The following is a 25,984-nucleotide window of genomic DNA, read 5'->3' on the forward strand; positions in this document are numbered from 1 at the left end:
AAAAGACTTCAATTTCTCAATTTCAAAACTTACTACTAGTTATAGTAGTCAAAACATGGTGGTACTGGCATAAAGAGATACACATGAACCAATGGAATGGAATTGAGGGTTCAGAAATAACCCATTGTTTATAGCCAGTTGATTTTTAATAAAAGTGGCCAATGAAGTCTTCACCATTCAGTGAAGAAAGAATAATATCTTCAACAAATGGAACCTGGACACGTGGTCAACCACAGACAAAAGAATATGGTGGACCTCCATCTCACTCCATGCTTCATAATCAACTCAGAATACATCAAGAGCCTATGTAATAGTCAAAAACATAAAACTCTTAGAAGAAATACTCAGGGAAATCTTCTGATTTGACAATGGATTCTTGGGTCTGACACCAAAGGAACAAACAAACCATGAAATAAATATGCTGGACTTCCCAAAAGTCTTGTGTATTAAATATCAGTGTTGAGAAAATGAAAAGACAACCAGCAGAAAGGGAGAAAATGCTTAAAAATCACATATCTTAAAATAGTTTGGTATCCATGACATATGAAGAACTCCAATAACTCAACAATGGAAAAATCAATATAATTTTTGAAATGGGGATAGGGCTTGAGTTAACATCTTTCCAAAGAAGATATGCAAATGAACACTCAAAAAGGGGCACAACATTATTAGTCATTAAGGAAATGCAAATCAAAACCAAAGTGTCACCCCACTTCACACCACAAGTATAATCACAATAACAAAAAAGTAAGTGATGGCAAGCATGTGGAGAAATAGGAACCCTCATACATTTTGGGTTGGAATATAAAATGGTGCAGCCACTGTGGATAATGCATTGGTTCCTAAAGAATTTCAACATTGGATTACCATATGACCCAGAAATTCCATTCCTAGAAATGTATCCAAGAGATAAAAAGAAAGACATGTTATGCAACAGAAAATTGTAAACAAATGTTTATCTCTGAATTAACCAAAACAGCCAAAATGTAGAAACAATACAAATCTCATCAAGAGATGAGTGAATAAATTGTATGTAACACAATTGTCATAGGACAGAATAAATACCAATACATGCTATGGCTTGGATGGATCTCAGCACACTATTCTAATTGAAAGAAGCCAGGTCCAACAGATACATACATGATTTCAATTTATGAAATATCCAGAATATGCAAATTCATAGAGACTGAAAGAGTAGTGGTTGTCAGGGGCAGTGTGGGGGATGGTAATGTAAAGGGGAAAGTGGAATGACTGACAGGCTAAGAGTGTCCTGGACTGATGAAAAACTTGGAATTACAGAGAGGTTTTGTTTGCACATTTTGAAACCATGAAATGTCACTGAAATTATACACATTTTTCTTTCTTCGTTTGCTCTAGTTAGTTATATATGACAAAGAATGCACTTTAACACATCATACATAACTGCAGTATAACTTCTCATTCTTCTGATTATACATAATGTAAAATCTCACTGGTCATGTAGACCTATATGTACCTAGGGTAATAATGTCTGTTTCATTCTACTATCCTTCCTAGTGCCATACCTGCCCCCTCCCTTTAGTCCACTCTGCCTTATAGGAAATAACTCTGTTCTTCCCTAGGCTCCCCTGACACACTCTTATTGTGAATTATCATCTACATATCAGAGAAAACACTCTGGTTTTGGTCTTTTAGGTTTGGCTTATTTCACTTAGCATGATATTCTCCAGCTCTATCCATTTACCAGCAAATGCCATCATTTCATTCTTCTTGAAGGTCGACTAAAATTCTACTGGATATATACACCACATTTTCTTTATCCATTCACCTGTTGAAAGACATCTAGGTTGGTTTCATAGTTTAGCTATTGTGAGTTGAGCTGCTATAAATACTGATGTGGCTGCATTGCTGTAGTATTCTGATTTTAAGCCCTTTGTATAAACCAAGGATGGCTGAGTCAAAGGTGATTCCATTTCCAGTTTTCTGAGAAATATTCACACCACTTTCCATAATGGTTGCACCAGTTTGCAGTCCCACCAGTAATGTATGAGTGTACCTTTTCCCCCACATCTTTGCCAACATTCATTGTTGCTTGTAATGTGCAGGTTGAAATTGTACACTTTTAAGTGATTAATTTGTATATTATATTAATTTCACCTCAATATTTACTTATTTTTTCTGCAGTGCTGGGAATCAGTCAGGGCTTCATACATGCTAGGCAAGCACTGTACCACTAAGGTACACCTCCAGATCCAAACCTAAATGGTTTTTAAATAGGCCATACCCAATGCTTAGAATAATACCTTTTTGAATTAAAAAATGAAGATATTACATGAGAAAAAATGTGTTAGATCATAGAAGACATTAAAGGTAATTATCAATGTATGGTAAGAAATCAGGTAATTTTAATTCATTTGCTTAAGTTATATTATAAATCTTACAACATTAAGAATTAAATGCATATTAATTTTTTTGTCTTTTTTGAGAAAGAATTTTTTAATATTTATTTATGTTTTTAGTTTTTGGTGGACATAACATCTTTATTTTTATGTGGTGCTGAGGATCGAACCTAGCGCTCCACACATGTCAGGTGAGCATGCTATTGCTTGAGCCACATCCCCAGCCCAAATGCATATTAAGTTTCAAAACTAGGAAAAAGACACTATGGAAATATTAACTGGTTTTTTTTTCAGTACTAGGGATTGAACTCAGGGCCCTGCATTTGCACAGACTCTATCATTGAGCTACCTCTCTAGCCTTGTTTATTTTGAGACAGGGTCTCACTAAGTTGCCCAGGTTGCCCTCAATACTTGTAATCCTCCTGCCTCAGCCACGCATGTACCTGAGAATAATAGATTTTTTTTAAAGTATTAAGAGAATGTTTAAGCTGTAGGGTTAAGAATAAAAGGAAATTGCATTACATGTACAGTATTGTCCCAAGTACAATACACTGCTTAAGTTTAAACATCTGTCTGTGGGAGTAAGGAAAATGTGTGTTACTTTTCCTTTCTACTTACTAAATTTTCTTAATGACACAGAATAACCACAACCAGACAAGTAATTTATTTTTTAAATGCTTGCTGTCGGGCATATTAAGTTTCTTTTAAAAGTAAGGCTTTACTAAATATAGATGCTATATTTATATTTGCTATTGACAAGGAGGATGCCTACACTGGAATTATTCATTTTGAAACTTAATTTTCTGCCTAGAAAGATAGTAATATATAGAGAACACAAAGATGGAAACTTAAATCACCAGAATCTAACAATTTCTAGACATAGTTGACCTTTGAACTGGATAGGTCCCCTTATATGCGGATTTTGGTGGTGAGGTGGATTTGTAAAAATTTTGGAGAAAAAAAGGAACCTCATAGCCTAGAATATTGAGAAAAATAAAAAAAATGGTATGTCATAAATACATAATATATATATATATATATGGGTCTATTTCACCATTTGCTACCATTCAGTATGCATTCATCTATTATAAAAGTTAAAACTTATCAAAACTCACACACACGAACTCAGATCATACACGATGCCACTCAGTGGAGAGAAAGGCAAAAAAAAAAAAAGTGAAGAGGCTGCATTAAATCTTACTGCATGAATGAACTGCAACACATCCTCATCCACTGCAGTAATTTCATAGCCACCTCCTGTTGCTGTTGCAGTGAGCTCCTGTGTTGTAACTCTTTAAAAGCCTCTGTGATGCTGATCATCCCCAGGTGAGCTCCACACTTTCAAAAATGGGACCATAATTAGTTGTTCTTGTAAAAAACCTGAGCATGGGCTCAGCTAGAAGCAATCCTTGACTTCCAGTGTAGTATGAACATCAGCATTACCAGTGTCTATTGTGAGCCTTCCTGTTAAGAGTGTGCCTCTCTGGCCAAAGATAGAGATGACTAAAAGGACATTATTTTCCTTTGGCTGCCCGACATGCTTTCTCATTTCACATGGTATTAGTGACCTGACTAGCCTTTAGGACATCAGCCATCTCCCATCCTTAGTTCAAGTGGTTTGGGTGGGTGGGACCTACCCCAGTCTACACTGAGAAGTAGGAGTGACCTGGCTCAGGTCACTCAGAGGATTCAACTCCAGGAGCCTCAGAAACACATTAATTTAGTCCAGTGAATATTTGGTCTGAGAGTTTTTCTTAAAACATTGAGATGAGAGGTGGACTCTGTCACACTGAGTTTTGGTAATTTAATGAGAGATGTATAAAATACCCCTGTGAAGAAGGCATGATGATGAACGGTTTGCCAGGCAGGATTAGAGGATGGTAGATGTGCCATGTTATTGTCTATACATCACTCTACCTTAGCCCTCCCCAAACCATGCCTGTTCATCTTCTACCAGAAGATCAGCTCTCTAAGGGAAGGAGACACATCTCCAACATGCTTGGTCCTAGCACAAGAGATTGAGGCACATCTGCTAAATGCACGTCTGCTACAGAAATTACCCTACTGAGCTCAGCAGCAAGGCATGGAGACTATGCATAGTTATATCACTGGGAACCCAGAACACTTCACTGACCAATACCACATCCTACAGTCTCCACCTTATGCTCTGGGTTCCCGTTCTGAGGTGGAACAGGTGGTGCACTCTGAATCATCAGCACCCAGTACTGGTGTGGTTACTGCCTAATTCTCTCACAACCACTCAAAAGACGTCATCAGGCCAGGCAGTGGGGGTAGGCAGCTTTCATAGAAAGCCTTCTATGATGAAGCACCTTATAAACAGACAGAAACACAAGATCTCAGAGCCCACTCCACCTTCTTTTGCCCCTGGGGACTAAAAGAAAACAAGGACGAAGATCCACAAGCCCTCCTAGGAAGATGCATTTGCTCCTGCTCCTGTTGGCCTTCTTTCTGCCTCCTAAGGCACGGGCAGGTGAGTGACCATCCCCTCTCTCAGAGGTCCAACCCTGACCCACAGCTGGCACAGAACTCCTGTCCCTTCTGCATACCCCCGATCCATCCTTCTGCCCAGAGTCTTCTGAATACCAGTTTCAGCCCCACTGCAGAACCCCAAGAGAGACACTGATTAAGCTAACAGGAACAGAGTGGGCAGAAGCCTGTTTGGAAGAAGAGCCAGTGGATGCAGACCCCTGCCTAGACCCCATCCTCTCATCCGGAATGTGGGGCTTGGCTACAAGTGCACCCCAGAGGGTGGAAGGGAGGAAATGTTCAATTCTCCTGTAAAGGGGCAAAGTGAATCTGGCACCTGTGTCTGGGGTGAGACAGGTGCACCCATTGTCAACTGCTTAGCAGAGAACTCTAAAGCCCAGGTGATATCAGAAATGCTGGAATCACTGTCCCCAGAATACTTCCTTTGCTCTGTCCCAAGCCACTCTATCCCTTTCGCCAACTCTGTTTCTCTTCCCAGACCTCTGGTGACTCCCCTGTTTTCTAGTAGGAGCCACTGTGGCAGACACTAACTTCTCTGCTTTCCAGAACCCCAGCAGCACTGCCCTACCAACCCTCACCCAGAGACAAACTGGATCCATTCCTTTGTGCATCCCATGGACTACACGTCAGGCCTAGGAAATAGGACAGAACAACATCTAGAGTAAACTGAAATCCTGGCCAGTAGCAAGCAGCCAGTGTCCTAGGAATTACAGCACTCAGGAGGGCCTCAGAAATTTCTGGAAGCAGAAAGCTCCCCTGGGATTTCATTATCCCTGAAAATGAATGCTCAACTCCACCTATGTAAGGAAGAAAAACTCATAGACCAACACCTGCTTTCCTTCCCTTTTTCAGAAGAGGAAGTTGAGGTGCCATTTCTCAGCCCCTGTTCAGATCCAGGTCATCCAAGGTTCCCAAATGCCCCACAGTTCTGGAGGCATGAAACAGATGCCCACCTGTTGGATTCAGTGGGTGCACACAAGCAGGGTGACTTTTCCTTCAGGGGAGATCATCGGGGGACATGAATCCAAGCCCCACTCCCGTCCCTACATGGCCTATCTTCAGTTTGTGGCTCAAGGTGTACAGAAGAAGTGTGGTGGGTTCCTGATAAGAGAAGACTTTGTGCTGACGGCTGCTCACTGCTTAGGAAGGTGAGGAGCAGGAAACAACTCAGACCCATCTGCAAACATTAAACAGAGACCTCTACCTCCTTCTCAGTATACACATAGACACCTGGGAGAATATGTGCAGGAGAAGCCTTTACAGGTGGGAAAGAGGGTGAGACAAGTCTTTTGGGGGCCAAGGCAGGTGACTCAAGAGGCACTACTGTGCAAGAAAGACCAGGGTGGCCAAGCCTGCCATATCAAGAGCTGGGAGCATGCTTTGCTATGACAATGCAAACTAAAAATATTTACATGTGTTTTCCTGGGTATGATAGAGTCCTGAGAACTTATGGTTCAGATACCAATGGCTTCAGAAATCTCCTCAACTGGTAAGAAGCAGAGGGCACTGTCACTCAGCCCAAGGTTCCTCTCCTCCCTGTTTCCCCTCAGCTACAGCTCTATCCTGCTCTGCTGTAGCCTGCTCTTCACAGCTCCTAGATGTATTCTTTATGACTCCATATCACCCATGACCACTGCACTCTCTATGCAGGCCAATGAACGTCACTCTGGGGGCACACAACATTGAAAAGCAGGAGAAGACTCAGCAGGTCATCCCAGTGAAACGAACCATCCCCCACCCAGACTATGATGCACATTATTTCTACAATGACATCATGTTATTGGAGGTATGTCCCTATCCCATTTACCTCTGACTCCCTAGTACAGGTGCTACCCTCCCACACTGACGCTGCCCCTTTACTCACTTCCATCATGGTCATGATGGTCTCCATGCCCAGAGGCCCTTGTCTGAACTGGACTCTTTTTCTTCTCCCCCATAGCTAGAGAAAAGAGCCAGCCTTAATCCAGCTGTGCAGCCTATCAAGCTGCCCAGGGGAAAGGACAAGGTGAAGCCTGGGAAGGTGTGCATTGTGGCTGGCTGGGGCAGAATGGCCACAAATGGCAAATACCCCAACACACTGCAGGAGGTAAAGCTGAAAGTGCAGAAGCACCAGGTGTGCGAGCGCCAGGAATTATTAAAAGAGTTCTACAAGAGTAGCATCCAGATATGTGTGGGGGATCCAAAGGAAAACAAAGCTTCCTTTCAGGTGAGACTGAGTGTCTGTCTCTTTTGGCTCTGAGGAGAGGGGTATTTGGGGGAAGATCTGGGGCCTGGAGACCAGGCAGCATGAGCCTCCCTCACCCAGTTGGCTGTAATTTCTCCCTGGAAAGAGAAGAAGGTTCAACTGGTAGTACCTAGGGCCTGCATTGAATGAAGCCTGCCTGGAAAGCTGAGCTTGCAATGCTCCACACTGCCTCAGCTCACAGGCATTAGAGACCTATGCACCTATGTGTGCAGTTGCTCTCACTAAGTGGCTTATCAGTGCTGGCACCCATCCTGGTCCCTGGGCTTATCCTCCATGCTGGTGTCTGTGCCACTCACCTGCTTCCACAACCTTGAACAATGCAAAACTAGACCCTCACACTTTCATAGGGAGATGACCCAGAACCTGGGGAGCAGGACACAGGCTACCCTGGGAGGGAGGTGAAGTAATAACAATATTCACAGTCAGAACATATCAGCTGAGGGCCCTCAGAGTCCTGCAGAGTCCTCTGAAAATAGACCCTACATTTCATCCTTGTCTAAGAGGTAATCTGAGATGGCAGGGAGGATCCAACCAGAAGAATACAGGCTCAGTCCTCCCTCTTCTCTCTTCACAGGGGGACTCCGGAGGCCCTCTTGTGTGTAACCATGTGGCCCAAGGCATTGTCTCTTATGGAAATAAAAATGGGAAACCTCCCCGTGTCTACACCAAAGTCTCCAGATTCCTACAGTGGATAAAGGAAACCATGAAAAGCCACCAAATGAAGGAGACAGACTAAGGCACCTATGGGACTAATCTTATCTCCAGAAACTGAGTCTAGAATCACCCTGGAGGAGATGCTCACAACTGAATAAATGTCCCTTAGCCATGTGGGAATGCTGGTTTCTTCTTTATTCACTGGCCTTCATTCACAGGGTCTGTGTGCCAGGCAGCCTTGACACAGTTCTGTATTTTCTGCTTTTCCCTCCTCTTTCTCCCCTCAACACCTGCCTAAACCCCACACAAAGCTGTGACCCAGCTCCTTCCCACCCCTCCACTATCTCTGGGGCTTGCCTTTCTGCCAGTGTTGGAGCTGGGCACCACCAGGAGAAATTTTGAATGGCTCTTGTCCTGGGTCTCATGGTGAGTTTTCAACCTGCTCCCTTGTATGAGGGGACAGAGAGGAAGGGGAGAGCACCATGGGTCCTGGAGGTCAGGTAGGCAGAGCTAAGGTCACTGCTCAAGGACATGGTCCTACCTGCTGGGTACAGGAAGGGCCCTCCTAAACAGGTTATTTCTCTTCCCCAGGTTTATCCTTAAGAGGGACAGTCCTTGAATAGCCCCTCATTCTCACATGGAATTACATTCCTTCCCTGCCCTCCTCTGAGTTCAGGGTCACCCTGACCTCCAACCTCATGGCTGCCGATTCTTCTCCATCCCTGCTCATATTCTATCAACTCCACTCCAGACCACACTGATCTGGGCAGCTCCCTTACTCAAATCCCTCCACCTAGGACTCCAAGATCCTAGGTTCCATCAGGCCTTTCCATTGGTGCCGCAGTCTGGCTAGACACAAAATCACGAGCCACTCAAGCAGGAACAAACTTTATTATTTGAAATTGCCACCAATGCCCTGTAGGCCCCCTGTAACAATCCTGATCTACCCATGCAGCATTCTCCAGGCACCCCAGAGGAAGTTCCTCCCCCAGAATTCCCTCCTACTGTACTTCCCCACCACTGGGAACTCTCCAGGAGTCCCTTAGCAGGCCTAGGTGAACAGCAGGAGTCCAATATCCATATGAATGCAAATCTTAACATAATCATATCATCTCAATGGCTAGCTGGTGTCACCTTTCAAACAAAAATGCCATGCATTATATTACTTGGCTGTGGCTGTTAGCACATTTGGGTGCCAGCCCAACTCATGCCCTGGCAGAGAGGGGACATCATAAGAACCAGGGCAGTGCTGGCATCGTGCAGGGTCCATGGAGGACCTGGCTGGCAGGATCTCTCTCCAGAACTCTTGGTCCTTCTTTCACTTGGGCACAGCTAAAGCAACCCATCACTTTCAGATTGGTGTTCTCCCATGTGCTCAGAGTCCACTGGCCACCTGATCACTCAACAGCCTAAGACTCTTTCAGCCTGTCCCTCTTGGTCACTGCCAGCCTGTAGCCTGAGACTTCCTGCTAGCCTTCTAGGCTATATCAGTTTTATAAGTTCCATAAAAGAGTGCCTTTCTGCAGAAGGACTGTGAAACACAGCTTTTTCCATCAATCACACTCATTGAGCACTTCATAATGGCCAGAACTTGGGGACATGCAGTTAACACAGAAACAGACCTAAATGAAATGGACAGTGTTGGAGACTTTCCAAATTGTCCTGCTCCATCTGTAATGCCAGATTCCTGGGACCACAATAGACCTCCAGGAGCTGAATCCCATATAATCACACAAGAGTCTTTATTGCAAGCTGAGCCTGGACTCACAACCATTTCCAACGCAGCAGTCCTAGGGAGTGAGTCCCTTTCCTTTGTTCAGTGAGATTTTATAGGTTTTGGGGGGTACTCTATGCATCACAACATCACACAGCAAATCATTCCATACTGCGGGAAAATCAAACAACAACTCTTAACATTGATTAGCACATTCACTGGCAGGAACAAGTTGGGTAGGGGTGATTGGTTAAGTACAAGGGGGGGGGATTCCTTTGAGCTGATTGGTTCAATCCACAAGGGGTGTACGTGCTAAACTACGTGGTTTCCCAACATATTATCAGACACCATAAACTACTGGGGGGTCATCTGGCATCCCAGGTAATTTCCCTGTCTCATGCTGATTGGAGGTTGCTAGGGGGTTGCTATGGATCCTCACCTAGCCTAACTGAGTCAGGGACACCTGGACCTGCAGATCTCTCATGTTATTTGTAGAAAAACAACTCAGCAGGGTGGGTATGTACTTAGGAGTGCTCTGTTGTTTTTTTCCAAGGACAAGGGTCAGACCACCTTCCTTGGACAGGCTTTGAGACACGCTGTTTTAAAAAATGGAGTCATATCATTTTCTCACATCCTCCCTATCAGTCCATAAGGTATAGACCTATGGGAGAAATACATTAGAATTCAGAATTCGTATCTTAGTTTTCTTTCTAGTTACAGGCAATATGAATACAATATTGCATGATGATCTAAGGACAAAGACTATGAAATTTGGAAGTGACTTTCATCATTTAGTTTGTGGATGTGAAGCTGCTGAACTATTCACCAGAGCTTCCTTCTTAGGAAAGAGGGCAACAAATAGGGAAGAAGATTACCAGGCAACCTTATTTTATTTGTTTTCAAAGTAGCAGATATAAATGCCAGTGTACAGATTCACAATGAAGGAGACACACACATCCAGTTGGACTGCTCAGAAACAAAATCCCCGTCATTACTGCACCCCTGCCATGCAGAACAACATGAATCAGGGAGGCTCCTGGGGCCTGGGAAAATGGAAACATGGCTCTAATATTCAGGCCATGATGCTTACTGTTCCCATCCATGTCCCCAGTGCCACCTGGGAGTCTCTTTGATGGGAAGTTCCTATCTTGGAGATCACAGATAGTGTGTAACTTTTTGTTAAATAAAGGTATGCCTGTGTGGGGCTAACCCCGCAGCCCTGGATCAGGGTCTGTTCATTTATATGGGGCACTGGAAGTTTAGCACAAGTTTTAGCTCTAGATTAATGTCCCCTTGTCCCAAACACATACCACTTTATACTCCTTTGTGATATGAAGTAAAATCTACCCCTTCAATTATGTAACTCTCAAAGGTATGCCCTTTTCCATCCATTTGTGTACAAATCATGCTGCCACACAATCATAGTGATCTTCTATAAGGAAAAAGCAATGGATGTCACACAGCTTCACATTTGGGGCTGAAATAAATTCCTGCATCTAAGACATGCTAGGAGCAGGCTTTTGCATTAGGGAAAGAAGAAGAAGAAGAAGAAGAAGAAGAAGAAGAAGAAGAAGGAGGAGGAGGAGGAGGAGGAGGAGGAGGAGGAGGAGGAGGAGGAGGAGGAGGAGGAGGAGAATATACAGAAAGAAAGTCAAACAAAAAAATAGTATTTAAAAAAGTGACTTGGTCATGTGCCTACATATTCAATTTAGGAGTTAAATCTCCTTTGAGGACAAGGTTTTGTGGTTTAAAATAACTTTAAAAACCATTGTTGTAGGCCTTTATCATCCTCAGGAAGAGGAAAAAGAAAGGAATGTTCAGGAAAGGTGTGTACAAAGGTGTTCACACCAAGCCCAGGTCCCCCCACCACCATGCCAGAAAGGGACCTTAAGTGTCTCTAACACTCAGCCTGGGGTGGCTTCCCAGCATCTCCAGGCACGAGATGAGCTGCTTTCTGCTCAGAAACCTCCCTAGAGAGAAAGTCTCTGCACCCTCCTGCAGTTGCTCAGTGACAGGATTTCACAGCACCTTCCTCTAATAGTAGAAACCACCCAGAGGCACAAGTGGGTGGATTCAAATGTCAATCTCTCTGGTAAAGTTAACTACATGGAAAAATATGAAAGCTAGTATAGTTGTATTTTTTAGTCTCAGGATCCTCTTTTTCTCCTAAATGTTTTAAAAGAAAAATTCATAAAATAATGTTAATTGGCACACAGTATACCAGGACATAGTTTGTGATGATAACAAAGAGCAGTATGGATCTGGATAGGAGCAGAGTTAAGTTGTGTTGTTGAAGCTACATTGGTATTATTTCCAGCAACATCAGTATACTTGTAGGATATTCACTGTATATTATATAGTGATCATTAAGAAAATAACTTAAAAATATACTCAGAAAAGTAAACAAATCATTCAAAATGGAACTTTAGAAAAAATCCACCATAAAAGACAGCAATATTGGATGAATTGAGGAGCAAAAAATATACGACATAAAAAACACACAGCAAAATGGCAGAAAAATGTTTCTTGTTATCAATAATCACTTCAGTGTAAATGGACTACACTTATACCAATTATGTCAGGAATTGAAAAAATGGATTAAAACTGTGATCTAACTATAAGATGCTTTTGAGACTTACCTTAGATGCTACTATATAACAAGGGTGAAAATGAAAAAACAGGGGAAGATATTCCATGCAAAAGTAACCTAAAGAGAGCTGGGGTGGCTATGTTAACACCAGACAAAATAGACTGTAAAATAAATCATATTAAAAGACACAAAGAACATTGCATATTGAATAAAAATCAATATCTCAAGAAGACAATATAGTGTAAGCTTCACAGAAATATAGGCACCCAATCAGCTCTCCAGAAAGATGAAGCAAACATTGGCAGAGCAGAAGGGAGAAATTAACAATCCCATAAAAATCCTTGGGAGCTTCAATACCTTGCTGTAATAGTGGATAGAACATCTAGACAGAAGCTCAATAGGATACAGAATTGTTGAACAACACATAAATCATCCAGACTCTCTGATAGCAAAATAATGCACATCTCTCTCAAGTGCATATATAACGTTCTTCAAAATAAACAATACATTATGCCACAAACCAATTTTCAGTATGTTCAAAAAATATTGAAATAATTCAAATTCTTTTCTCTAGTCACAATAGAAGAAAGCTAGAAATCAATAACAGAAGGAAAATAAAAGTTCACAAACTTGGAAACTGAAATAGCCACTTAAATAATCAATGAGTCAAAGAAGAAATCACAAGAGAAATTTGAAAACTCTCTGAGATGAAAGGAAATAAAACATAACAAAATGGATAGGATACAGACAAATCAGTGCTCAGAGGGAAATATATAACTGGAAACATTTACATAAAATGAAAGATCTCAACTCAACATCATAACTTTACAACTGGAAGAACTTCTTCCTTTTGATGTTTGCATTTATTGCTATGAGCTTTTTATTAGTACTGTTTTTCATGTATGCAATAATTTTTGTTATGCTGCAGTTTGATTTTTGTCTAATGACACTATTTATTTTAAATTTCTCATTGATCCATTGGTTGGGATCATGTTGTTTAATATTCAACTACTTGTGTATTTTTCAAAATTTCTTCCATTATTAATTTTTAGTTTCATACTATTGTGTATAGAATAGATATTTGGTATGATCTCATACTATCTGGGAGAATGTTCTATGTACACTCGAGAATAATGTGTACTCATCTGCTGCATTTTGAAATGTTCCATAAGTGTGTTAGGTCCATGTGGTATATGAGGCACTTGATTTTTTTTATTTTTCTGAGACAGAATCTAAGCTACCTAGACTTGTCAAGCTCACCATCCTCCTCCAATTATCTCCCATGTAGCTGGCATTTTAAATGTATACTTCATGCCTGGACCCATTTCTTCAAAATTGTAGTTCAAGTCTAATGTTTCCTTATTAGTTTTCTATCTAGATAATCTGTCCATGGTCAACTTGTGGTATTGAAGTACTCTACTAGTACTGTATTGCAATCTTTCTCTACTTTTTACATGTATTTTACAGAGGGTCTAATGTTGGGTACCAACATAATTATAATTATTATATAATTGTCACTTTGTCATTATCAAAAAAAAGAACTAATAAAAAATCGAATAAATAACTCAACCCAGCCAAAGAAAGAAAATTATAAAGATTATAAAGAAATCAGTCAAACGGAAAGAAACAAAATCACAAGTGGTTTCTTTCAAAAGATAACAAAATTGATAAGCTTTTAGCTAGATCAACTCAGAACAAAATATTTATATTACAAAAGGCAGAATTGAAAGTACAGAATTCTAACCATGAAATAGATTATAAAAGAACAATTGAACTCAGTAAAACTAGATAATTTACATGTAATGGACAAACTCCTAGAAATCCAGAAATCATCACAACTGATTCAAGAAAAATAAGAAAAGTGACTATTCCTATAACCACAAAAGAGTTTGAGTCAATAATTTAAAAATTTCCAATAAAGAAAACCTCAGGACCAAAGAGCATCACTGGCAATTTCTACCAAACATTTACCTAAGAATGTCACCAAATTCTTCTTTTAAAAAAATCTAATAGGGGCTGGGGTAGTGGCTCAGCAGAAGAGCGCTTGCCTTGCACGTGCAAGGACCTGGGTTCAATCCTCAGCACCACATAAAAATAAATAAATAAAAGTATTGTGTCCAAATGCAAATTAAAAATAAATATTGAAAAAAATTGAAGAGAAGGTAACATTTCCTGACATTCAAAGAGACCAAAACACAGATACAAAAATCAAGTAATTATGTCCAAAGAAAAGAAAATCACACACCAATATTCTTTATGAATATACATGCACAAATCCTAACAAAATATAGTAAATCAAAACTTACTGCACAATAAAAGGATTACACATCCATGACTAAGTTAGATTTGTTCCAGGAAAGCAGGGTGTGATTCAACATAAGGAAATAATCAAGGTGTTACACTATATTGAGACAGTGGAGAAGAAAGGCCATACAATCATCAAAACAGATGCAGAAAAACACATTAGAAAAAATTCAAAACTCCTTAATTATTTACAAAATTCAACAAACTAGGAAAAAGAGAAATTCCTTAACATAATGAAGGATGTTTATCAAAAACTCAAAGCTATCATCATACACAGTGTTGAAAGACTGAAAGCTTCCCCCTAGCTTTAACACAAGATGTACATATAAAACACTAGAAAAACCAGGCACAGTAGGAACTTACCTCAACATTGTAAAAGCTATCTATGCTAAACCCAAACCCAAAAACATTCTAAATGGAAAAAAAAGTAAGCATTCCCTCTAAAAACTGGAACAAGACAGGGATGCCCTCTTTCACCACTTCTATTACATAATCCTCTTTGACTACTTCTACATAATCCTCGAACCTCTAGCCAGAGCAATTAGACAGATGAAAAAAATGAAAGGAAAACAGATAGGAAAAAGAAGAACTCAAATTAGCACTATTTACCAATGATATGATTCTATAACTAGAAGACCCAAAAAATTCCATCAGAAAACTTATAGAACTAGTAAATTAATTCAGCAAAGTAGAAAGATATGAAATCAATACCCACAAATCAAATGCATTTCCATATATCAATAATGAAGTCTCTGAAAGAGAAATTATGAAAACTACCCCATTCATAATAGCCTCAAAAAAATAAAATAAAATACTTGGGAATCAACTTAACAAAAGAGGTGAAAGACATCTACAATGAATACTACAGAACACTAAAGAAAGAAATTAAAGAAGACCTTAGAAGATGGAAAGATCTCCCATGTTCTTGGATAGGCAGAATTCACATTGTCAAAATGGCCATACTACCAAAAGAACTATACAGATTCAATGCAATTCCAATTAAAATACCAATGACATGCCTTATAGAAATAGAAAGGCAATCATGAAATTCATCTGGAAAAATGAGAGACCCTAAATAGCTAAATCAATTCTTAGCAAGAATAGTGAAGCAGAAGGCATCACAATACAAGAACTTAACCTATACTACAAAGCTATAATAACAAAAATGGATACTAATGGCACAAAATAGACATGTAGACCAGTGGTACAGAATAGAAGACACAGAGACAAACCCATATAAATACAGTTATTCCATACTAGACAAAGGTGCCAAAAACGTACATTGGAAAAAACATATGGTGCTTGGAAAACTGGAGATCCATATGCACCAAAATAAAAATTATTATTTCTCATCATGCATAAGACTCAACTGTATGTGGATCAAGGACCTAGGAATTAGACCAGAGACCCTGCGCCTAACAGAAGAAAAAGCAGGCCCCAATCTTCATCTTGTTAGATTAGGCAATGACTTCCTTAACAAGACTCCTAAAGTACAAAAAATAAAATAAAGAATCAATAAATAGGATGGATTCAAACTAAAAAGCTTCTTCTCAGCAAAAGAAACAAACAATGAGGTGAAAAGAGAGCCTGGAGAGTGGAAGAATATCTTAACCACAAGCAAATCAGATAGAGCACTAATCTCCAGGATATATAAAGAACTCAAAAAGCTTAACACACACACACACACACACACACACACACACACACACATAATAACCCAATCAATAAATGGGCTAAGAAATTGAACAGACACTTCACAGAACATGTACAAGGGACCAACAAGTATATGAAAAAAAATGTTCAACATCTCTAATAATTAGAGAAATGTAAATCAAAATTACGATTTCATCTCACTCCAGACAGATGATAGTTATCAAGAATAAAAACAACAATAAGTATTGGCAAGGATGTGGGGGAAAAGTACATTCATACATTGCTGGTGGGAATGCAAGTTGGTGCAGCCAATATCAAAAGCAGTATGGAGATTCCTTGGAAATCTGGAAATGGAACCACCATTTGACCCAGCTATTCCTCTCCTCAGACTCTACACAAAGGACTTAAAAACAGCATACTACAGGGACACAGTCACATCAATGTTTATAGCAGCACAATTCATAATAGCTAATCTGTGGAGCCAACCTATATGTCCTCCATTGGATGAATGGATAAAAAAAATGTGGCATATATATATACAATGGAATTTTACTCAGCAGTAAAAGAGAATAAAATCATGGCATTTTCAGGTAAATGGATAGTGTTGGAGAAGATAATTTTAAGTGAAGTTAGCCAATTCCAAAAATACAAATACTTAATGTTTTCTCTGATATAAGGAAGCTGACTCATAGTGGAGTAGGGATGGGGAACATGGGACGAATAGATGAATTCTAGATAGGGAAGAGGGGAGGAAGGGTAAAGAAAGAGGTAGGTGCTGAACAAGAATGGTTGAATGTGATGGACATCACTATCCAAAGTACATGTATGAAGACACAAATTAGGTGTCAACCAACTTTATATACAAACAGAGATATGAAAAATTGTGGTATATATGTGTAATAAGAATTGTAATGAAAAAAACAAAGTGCATGTATAAAGACATGAATTGGCATGAACATACTTCATGCAAAGATATGAAAAATTGTGATCTGCAATGTAATAAAATTTTAATACATCCCACTGTCGTGTATCTAAAAAAATAAAATAAATTTAAAAAAAAGAAAAAATACAAGCAATGATAAGTGTTGATAAGGATGTGAGGGGAAAGGTACACTCATACATTTCTGGTGGGACTGCAACTTGGTGTAACCATCCAGAAAGCAGTATGGAGATTCATTAGAAAACTTGGAATGGAACCACCATTTGACCCAGCTTGGTCTATACCCTTGGTCTATACTCCTTTGTCTATACCCAAAGGATTTAAAATCAGCATACTATAGTGACAGAGCCACATCAAAGTTTATAGCAGGTGAATTCCTAACAGCTAAACTGTAAAACCAACCTAGATGCCCACAAATAGAAGAATGGATAAAGATAATGTAGTATATATACATAATGAATTATTACTCAGCATTAAAACGGAATAAAGTTATTTGCAGGTAAATGGATGAAGATGGAGAATATCATGCTAAGCGAAATAAGCCAATCTCAAAAAAACCAAAGGCCAAATGTTTTCTCTGATAATTGGATGCTGATCCATGATGGGGGGAAATTGGGAAGAATGGAGAAACTTTGGACTGGGCAAAGGAGAGGATTGGGAGGAGAGGGGGTATAGTGCAGGAAAGATGGTAGAAGGAGACCTATTACCCTAAGTACACATACAATTGCACAAATGGTGCAACTCTACATTGTGTACAATCAGAGAAATGAAAAACTATGCTCTATTTGTGTACAATGAATTGAAATGCATTCAGCTGTCATGTATAACTAATTAGAACAAATTTTTAAAAAGTTTTTAAAAAGACTATATATAAAGAAAACATCAAAGATCCAAACCAAAAACAGACATAGTTTAGTAAATGAATTCAGCAATTTGAAAGATGCAAGATTAGTTGTGTTTCTATATACCAGCAATGTGTATGATAGGAAAAGGAAATTAGGAAAACAATTCTACTGATGAGAACATACAAAAGAACAAAACACCTAAAACTAAATTTCACCAAATAAATAAAAAAATGTACACTGAAAACTACAGTGCATTGCTGAAATAAAGCAAAGAAGATCTAATTAAAAGGACAGACACATCTATGTTCACAGACTGAAAGACAATATTGGTAATTGGCAATACACTATGAAAATTCCAGTGGCTTTTTGTTTTCTCAAATGGAAAAAACAATGCAATGGAATTGCAAGAATCCCCAAAAAGCGCTAAGGCTGTAGCTCAGTGGCAGAGCACTTGCCTAGCATGTGTGAGGCACTGGGTTTGATCCTCAGGACCACATAAAAATAAACAAATAAAATAAAGTCATTTTGTCAATATACAAACTACAACTACAAAAAATAAAATAAAAATTAATCCCAAGAGGCAAAAACCATATTGACAATGAAAAAAGTTAAAGGACTTCCATTTCTCAACTTCAAAACTTACAAATTATAGTAATCAAAACATGGTGGTACTGGCATAAAGAGAGACACATGGACCAATGGAATGGAATTGAGAGTTCAGAAATAACCAGTTTATAGCCAATTGATTTGTTTTCCTCCAAGCAGATTTATTTAACCTAACAAAATTTTATATACAAAGTGATCTGGACATGCTGCTTCAAAACATGATCCTTATTAATATCCTGATACATTGCTTAAAAAGCAACTCAATTTAAAATAAATAGAAAAGTACCCAATGCATATTCAATGAATGGCTTAATCAGTGCAACTTAACTAGTTTTGTAAGATGATTAACATAGTAGGATTGAGTCCCTGTGACAGGCTGCTGGAAAACTGATGAGAGACATCAAGAGGCCATTTTGTGCACTGCCACAGTGATGCCATTATGTTTTTGGATCATAATGTTCCCATTATCTGATTCTAGGCAAACCACAGGAATATCAGTGGGGTCAGAGGTTAGCTTAGCTGCTTGTTGGGCAAGAACAGATATAACCCCAGCATGTTCATCTGACAGAGTCCCACGACAGCCCAGATTAAGTCCTTGTGAATCTGTGCACAGGACTCAAACAATGGACAGATCCTCCAAGGGCTGTTCCAAAGTCGCCTCCATCCAGCTAGAAGCCCACCCTGGCACAAGACACCGCAGCACATCCGTTCCTCAGCCGCCAATTGATTTTTAATAAAAGTGGTCAAGGAAGTCTTCACCATTCAGTGAAGAAAGAATAATATCTTCAACAAATGGAACTGGGACACATGGACAACCACAGGCAAAAGAATATGGTGGACCTCCATCTAACTCCATGCTTCATAATCAAATCAAAATAGATCAACAGCCTATGTAATAGTTAAAAACATAAAACTCTTAGAAGAAATTCTCAGGGAAATCTTCATGCCCTTCTGATTTGACAATAGATTCTTGGGTCTGACACCATAACAACAAACAAACCATGAAATAAACATATTGGATTTCACAAAAATCTTGTGTATTAAATGACAGTGTTGAGAAAATGAAAAGACAACCAGCAGAAAGGAAGAAAATGCTTAAAAATCACATATCTTAAAATAGTTTGGTATCCATGACATATGAAGAACTCTGATAACTCAACAATGGAAAAGCAAACAATGTAATTTTTGAAATGGGGATAGGGCTTGAGTTAACATCTTTCCAAAGAAGATATGCAAATGAACACTCAAAAAGCGGTACAACATTATTAGTCATGAAGGAAATGCAAATCAAAACCAAAGTATCAACCCACTTCACACCACTACAACAAGTATAATAACAATAACAAAAAAGTAGATGTTGGCAAGCACATGGAGAAATAGGTACCCTCATACATTGTGGGTTGGAATGTAAAATGGTGCAGCCACTGTCGATAATGCATTGATTCCTAAAGAATTTCAACATTGGATTATCATATGACCCAGAAATTCCATTCCTAGATATGTATCCAAGAAATAAAAACATATTGGGCAACAGAAATTTGTAAACAAATGTTTATCTCTGAGTTAACCATAACAGTCAGAATGTAGAAACAATATAAATGCTCATGAAGAGATGAATGAATAAATTGTGGTGTAACACAATAGTCATAGGACAGAATAAATACCAATACATGCTGTGGGTTAGATGGATCTCAGCACACTATTCTAAGTGAAAGAAGCCAGGCCCAACAGATACATACATGATATCAATTCTATGAAATATTCAGAATATGCAAATCCATAGAGACTGAAAGAGTAGCGGTTGTCAGGGCCAGTGTGGAGGATGGTAATATAAAGGGGAAAGTGGAGTGACTGACAGGCTACAGAGTGTCCTGAGCTGATGAAAAACTTGGAATTACAGAGAGGTTTTGTTTGCACATTTTGAAACCATGAAATGTCACTGAAATTATACACATTTTTCTTTCTTCGTTTGCTCTAGTTAGTTATATATGACAAAGAATGCACTTTAACACATCATACATAACTGCAGTATAACTTCTCATTCTTCTGACTGTACATAATGTAAAATCTCACTGGTCATGTAGACCTATATGCACATAGGGTAATAATGTCTGTTTCATTCTACTATCCTTCCTAGTGCCATACCTGCCCCCTCCCTGCACTCCATTCTGCCTTATAGGAAATAACTCTGTTCTTCCCTAGCTCCCCCCAACACACACTTATTATGAATTATCATCTACATATCAGAGAAAACACTCTGGTTTTGGTCTTTTAGGTTTGGCTTATTTCACTTAGCATGATATTCTTCAGCTCCATCCATTTACCAGCAAATGCCATCATTTCATTCTTCTTGAAGGTCGAGTAAAATTCTACTGGATATATACACCACATTTTCTTTATCCATTCACCTGTTGAAAGACATCTAGGTTGGCTCCACAGTTTAGCTATTGTTAATTGTGCTGCTATAAACATGGATGTGGCTGTGTCCCTGTAGCATGCTCTCTTTAAATCCTTTGTGTAGAGTCTGAGGAGAGGGATAGCTGGGTCAAAAAGTGGTTCCATCCCCAGATTTCCAAGGAATCTCCATACTGCTTTCGATACTGGCTGCACCAATTTGCATTCCCACAGCAATGTATGAGGGTATCTTTTTCCCCACATCCTCTCCTATGCTTATTGTTGTTTGTCTTCATAATAGCTGCCATTCTGACTGGAGTGAGATGATATCTTAGAGTGGTATTTATTTGCATTTTTCTGATTGCTAGAGTTTATGAGAATTTTTTCATATGTATAATAATTGATTGTATATCCTCTTCTGAGAAGTGTCTGTTCAGGTCCTTAGCCCATTTGTTAATTGGGTTATTTGTCTTTTTTGGTGTTTAGCTTTTTGAGTTCTTTATATACCCTAGAGATTAGTGCTCTAATTGATGTGTGAGGTAAAAATTTGCTCCCAGAATGTAGAGGTAGGCTCTCTGTTCACTCACAGACTGTTTCTGAAAAAAAAAACTTTTTAGTTTGATTCCATTCTCATTTATTGATTCTTGGTTTTAATTTTTGCACTATAGGAGTCTTATTAAGGAAATTGGGGCCTAATCCCACATGATGACGATTAGGACCTAATTTTTCTTCTATTAGATGCAGAGTCTCTGGTTTTAATTCCTAGGTCCTTCATCCATTTTGAGTCAAGTTTTGTGCATGGTGAGAGATAGGGGTTTAATTTCATTTTGTTGCATATGGATTTCCAGTTTTCCCAGCATCATTTGTTGAAGATGCTATCTTTTCTCCAGTGCATGTTTTTGGCACCTTTGTCTAATATAAAATAATTGTAATTTTGTGGGTTAGTCTCTGTGTCCTCTATGCTGTATCATTGGTCTACCAGTCTGTTTTGGTGCCAATACCATTATGTTTTTGTTACTATTGCTCTGAAGTATAGTTTAAGACCTGGTGTAGTGATACCACCTGCTTCACTCTTCCTGCTTAGGATTGCTTTAACTATTCTGGGTCTCTTATTTTTCCAGTTGAATTTTTTGATTGCTTTTTCTATTTCTATGAGGAATGACATTGAGATTTTGATTGGAATTCCATTAAATCTGTATAGTGCTTTTGGTAGTATGGTCATTTTGATAATATTAATTCTGCCTATCCAAGAGAAAGTAGATCCTTCCATTTTCTAAGGTATTCTTTTATTTCTTTCTTTAGGTTTCTGCAGTTTTCATCATATAGTTCTTTCACCTCTTTTGTTAAGTTGATTCTCAAGTATCTTTTTTTTGAGGACAATGTGAATGGGGTAGTTTTCTCATTTCCTTCTCAGAGGATTTGTCACTGATATACAGAAATGCCTTTGATTTATGGGTGTTGATTTTATATCCTGCTACTTTGCTGAATTCATTTACTAGTTCTAGAAGTTGCTGGTGGAATTTTTGAGGTCTTCTAGGTAGAGAATCATATTGTCAGCAAATAGAGATAATTTAAGTTCTTTTTTTTTCCTATACATATTCCTTTAATTTCTTTCGTCTGTCTAATTGCTCTCGCCAGTGTTTCAAGAACTATGTTAAATAGAAGTGGTGAAAGAGGGCATCCCTGTCTTGTTCCAGATTTTAGAGTGAATACCTTCAATTTTTCTCTGTTTAGAATGATGTTGGCCTGAGGCTTAGTGTAGGTAGCCTTTATGATGTTGAGATATGTTCCTGTTATCCCTAGTTCTTCTAGTGTCTTGAGCATAAAGGGGTACTGTATTTTGTCAAATGATTTTTATGCATCTATAGAGATGATCATATGATTCTTATCTTTAAGTCTATTGATGTGATGAATTACATTTATTGATTTCCATATATTGAACCATCCTTGCATCCCTGGGATGAATCCCATTTAAGCATGCTGCACAATCTTTTTGATATGTTTTTATATTCGATTTGACAGAATTTTATTGAGAATTTTTGCATCTATGTTCATTAGAGATATTGGTCTGAAGTTTTCTTTCTTTGAAGTGTCTTTTTCTGGTTTTGGAATCAGGGTGATGTTGGCCTCATAGAATGAGTTTGGAAGTGCTCCTTCTTTTTCTATTTCCTGAAATAAATTGAAGAGTATTGGTATTAGTTCTTTTTTAAAGGTCTCAAAGAACTCAGCTGTGTATACATCTGGTCCTGGGCTTTTCTTCATTGGTAAACTTTTGATGGCTTCTTCTATTTCCTTGCTCAATATTGGTCTGTTTAAATTGTGTATATCTTCCTGACTCAATCTAGGCAGATCATATGACTTAAGGAATTTGTTGATGCCTTCAATGTCTTCTATTTTCTTGGAGTATAATGTTTCAAAATAATTTTTAATTATCTTCTGTATTTCTGTAGTGTCTGTTGTGATATTTCCTTTTTTGCCATGTATCTGGTAATTGGAGTTCTCTCTCTCCTTCTCTTCATTAGCATGGCTAAGGGTCTGTCAATTTTATTTATTTTTTCAAAGAACTAACTTTTAGTTTTGTCATTTTTTTCAATTGTTTCTTTTGTTTCAATTTAATTGATTTCTGCTCTAATTTTAGTTATTTCTTGCCTTCTACTGTTTTTGCTGCTGATTTGTTCTTCTTTTTCTAGGGCTTTGAGATGTAGTGTGAGGTCATTTATTTGTTAACTCTTTCTCCTTTTAAGGAATGAGCTCCATGCACTGAATTTTCCTCTTAGTACTGCTTTCATAGTATCCCAGAGATTTCAAAATGTTGTGTCTGTGTTCTCATCTACCTGTCAGAATTTTTTAATCTCCTCCTTTATAACTTCTGTAACCCATTGTTCATTCAGTAGCATATTGTTTAGTCTCCATATGATGCATAAATTTTTCTTTTTTATTTTGTTGTTGATTTCCAATTTCACTCCATTATGATCTGATAAAATACATGGTACTATCTCTACTTTTTTGTATTTGCTAAGAGTTGCTTTGTAACATAGTATAGGGTCTATTTTAGAGAAGGATCCATGTACTGCTGAGAAGAAAGTGTATCTGCTTGATGCTGACTCAAATATTTTATATATGTCAGTTAAGTCTAAGTTATTAATTGTGTTATTGAGCTCTATAGTTTCTTTATTAAACTTTTTTTGGATGATCTATCCAGTGGTTAGAGAGGTGTGTTCAAGTCCCCACCCATGATTATTGTGTTGTGTTCAATTTGACTCTAGAATTTGAGAAAAGTTTATTTGATGAACAAAGCTGCACCTTTGTTTGTGGCATATATATTTATGATTGTTATGTCTTGTTGGTGTATGGTTCCCTTGAGCAGTATGTAATGTCTATATTTATCCCTTTTGATTAACTTTGGCTTGAAGTCTACTTTATTTGATATGAGGATGGAAACCCTTGCTTGCTTCCAGAGACCATTGGGTGGTAGATTTTTCCCAACCTTTCACCTTCAGTCTGTGTATGTCTTTTCCTAGCAGATGAGTCTCCAGGAGGCAGCATATTGTTGGATCTTTTTTAATCCAATCTGCTAGCTTATGTCTTTAGATTGGTGAGTTTAAGCTATTAACATTTAGGGTTACTATTGAGACATTGTTTTTGCTTCCAGCCATATTTGTTTATTTTTCTTTTTTAATTTGACTTGGTTTTCCTCTTAGATTAGTTTTTCCTTTAGTTGCTACTTCCCTCTGCTGGTTTTCATTGTTGTTTTCTGTTTCTTTTTCATGAAATATTTTGTCAAGGATGTTTTGTAGTGCCGTTTTTCTAGCTATAATTTTTTAACTTTTGTTTATCATGGAAGGTTTTTATTTCATCTTCAAATTTGAAGCTTAATTTTGCTGGATACAAGATTCTTGGTTGGCACCCATTATCTTTCAGAACTTGAAAAATGTTGTTCCAGTATCTTCTAGCTTTCAGGGTCTGTGTTCAAAAATCTGCTGTTATCCTAATTGGTTTATCCCTATATGTAATCTGATTCCTTTCTCTTGTGGCTTTTAAAATTCTATTCTTATTCTGTATGTTGGTCATTTTTACTATAATGTGTCTTGGTGTGGATCTATTGTGATTTTGTACATTCAGTGTCCTATAGGCTTCTTGGATATGGATTTCTGTTTCATTCTTCATGTCTAGAAAGTTTTCTGACATTATTATTTTTGGGGAGGGGTACCAAATTTCTTTTTTTGAAGGAATGGTACAAATTAAAGAACATAAGTGGATGTTTTGGTACAACTTATAGAAAAGGTAAAGGTAACCTCAACATGTATGCACTGCCTTAGTGACCAGAGAAGTCACTTCCACTGCTATGGGAAAATCAGCCTAAGGTTTAGCTCTCATTATCACTTTCTCCCAAGGTATGCCATGCCAGATTCTGGGGCTCCCATCTTGCACAAGTTGGTTACATGAACACTCAATTCTTTGATGGATTTCACCTACTCATTCAGGTAATGAGTCTCAATGAAGTTACACAAGTGGGGGTCATTTTTGTCAGTGGCCAGTTTGTGCAGTTCCAGAAGTGACTGTTCACACTTTTCTCCGAGTGCAAAGCACACTCCATTGCATTGAGCCCACTCTCCCAGTCATCACAATCTGGTTTCTTGATATCCTGAAGGAAAATTCGGCCACCTCCTTGGTTCTGCAGCTTCATCAGTTTCTCCGCATGTTCCCTCTCCTCATAAGATTGGTGAAGAAAATATGTGGCAAAGCTCTTCAAAGCCACATCATCACGGTCAAAGTAGTAAGACATGGACAGACATAGGAGGCGCAGAGATCCAGGTTGGTCTGGTGGTTGATGGCGGCCTCCGAGTCCTGGTGGTAGTTCTAGTACACCTGCGAGGGGGACATGGTAGTCATGGTGGGGGCTGAGGAGAGGTGCGGCACTGGAGCAGCGGCCAAGGCCTTGGGCAGTCCAAGAGTGCTGAGAAGAGGGGGGGAAGGACTGCTGGCCTGAGCAGCCAGCCGGGGTGGTGGTCGAGCGCCGGGTTCTGTCCAAGCACTGTTGAAGCAGGAAATAATATATCTCTTCTGATATTATTTCATTGAACAGCTTTCTTATTCCTTTGATTTGGATCTCTATGCCTTCCTCTTCCCCATAATTTAAAAATTTGGTCATT

General features: G+C 38.7%; 1 protein-coding gene and 2 pseudogenes across 1 annotated transcript; 1 reads left to right on the forward strand and 2 right to left on the reverse strand.

Annotated features, from left to right (window-relative positions):
- Nucleotides 1-5,801: 5,801 nt before the first annotated feature.
- Nucleotides 5,802-7,927, forward strand: LOC101977635 (granzyme B). The gene is made up of 4 exons (XM_078049044.1): nt 5,802-6,034; nt 6,537-6,672; nt 6,826-6,891; nt 7,706-7,927. Exons 1-4 carry the CDS (start codon nt 5,802-5,804, stop codon nt 7,865-7,867), a joined length of 597 nt encoding a protein of 198 aa, XP_077905170.1. The 3' UTR covers nt 7,868-7,927.
- A 10,696-nt stretch (nt 7,928-18,623) lies between these two features.
- Nucleotides 18,624-19,101, reverse strand: LOC120886520 (ragulator complex protein LAMTOR5 pseudogene; annotated as a pseudogene).
- Nucleotides 19,102-25,197: 6,096 nt separating this feature from the next.
- On the reverse strand, nt 25,198-25,724 carry LOC101956547 (ferritin heavy chain pseudogene; annotated as a pseudogene).
- Between the last annotated feature and the right edge of the window lie 260 nt (nt 25,725-25,984).

This window comes from Ictidomys tridecemlineatus, chromosome 5 (assembly GCF_052094955.1).
Source record: "Ictidomys tridecemlineatus isolate mIctTri1 chromosome 5, mIctTri1.hap1, whole genome shotgun sequence".
In the NCBI taxonomy this organism is placed as follows: domain Eukaryota; kingdom Metazoa; phylum Chordata; class Mammalia; order Rodentia; family Sciuridae; genus Ictidomys; species Ictidomys tridecemlineatus.

What these genes read in the sequence shown, in the direction of transcription:
- LOC101977635 (XM_078049044.1), top strand. Translation starts at nt 5,802, where the DNA reads ATGCCCCACAGTTCTGGAGGCATGAAACAGATGCCCACCTGTTGGATT. An exon ending in GCTGCTCACTGCTTAGGAAG is followed by an intron (nt 6,035 to 6,536) that starts GTGAGGAGCAGG and finishes CTCTCTATGCAG; the next exon opens with GCCAATGAACGTCACTCTGG. An exon ending in ATGACATCATGTTATTGGAG is followed by an intron (nt 6,673 to 6,825) that starts GTATGTCCCTAT and finishes TCTCCCCCATAG; the next exon opens with CTAGAGAAAAGAGCCAGCCT.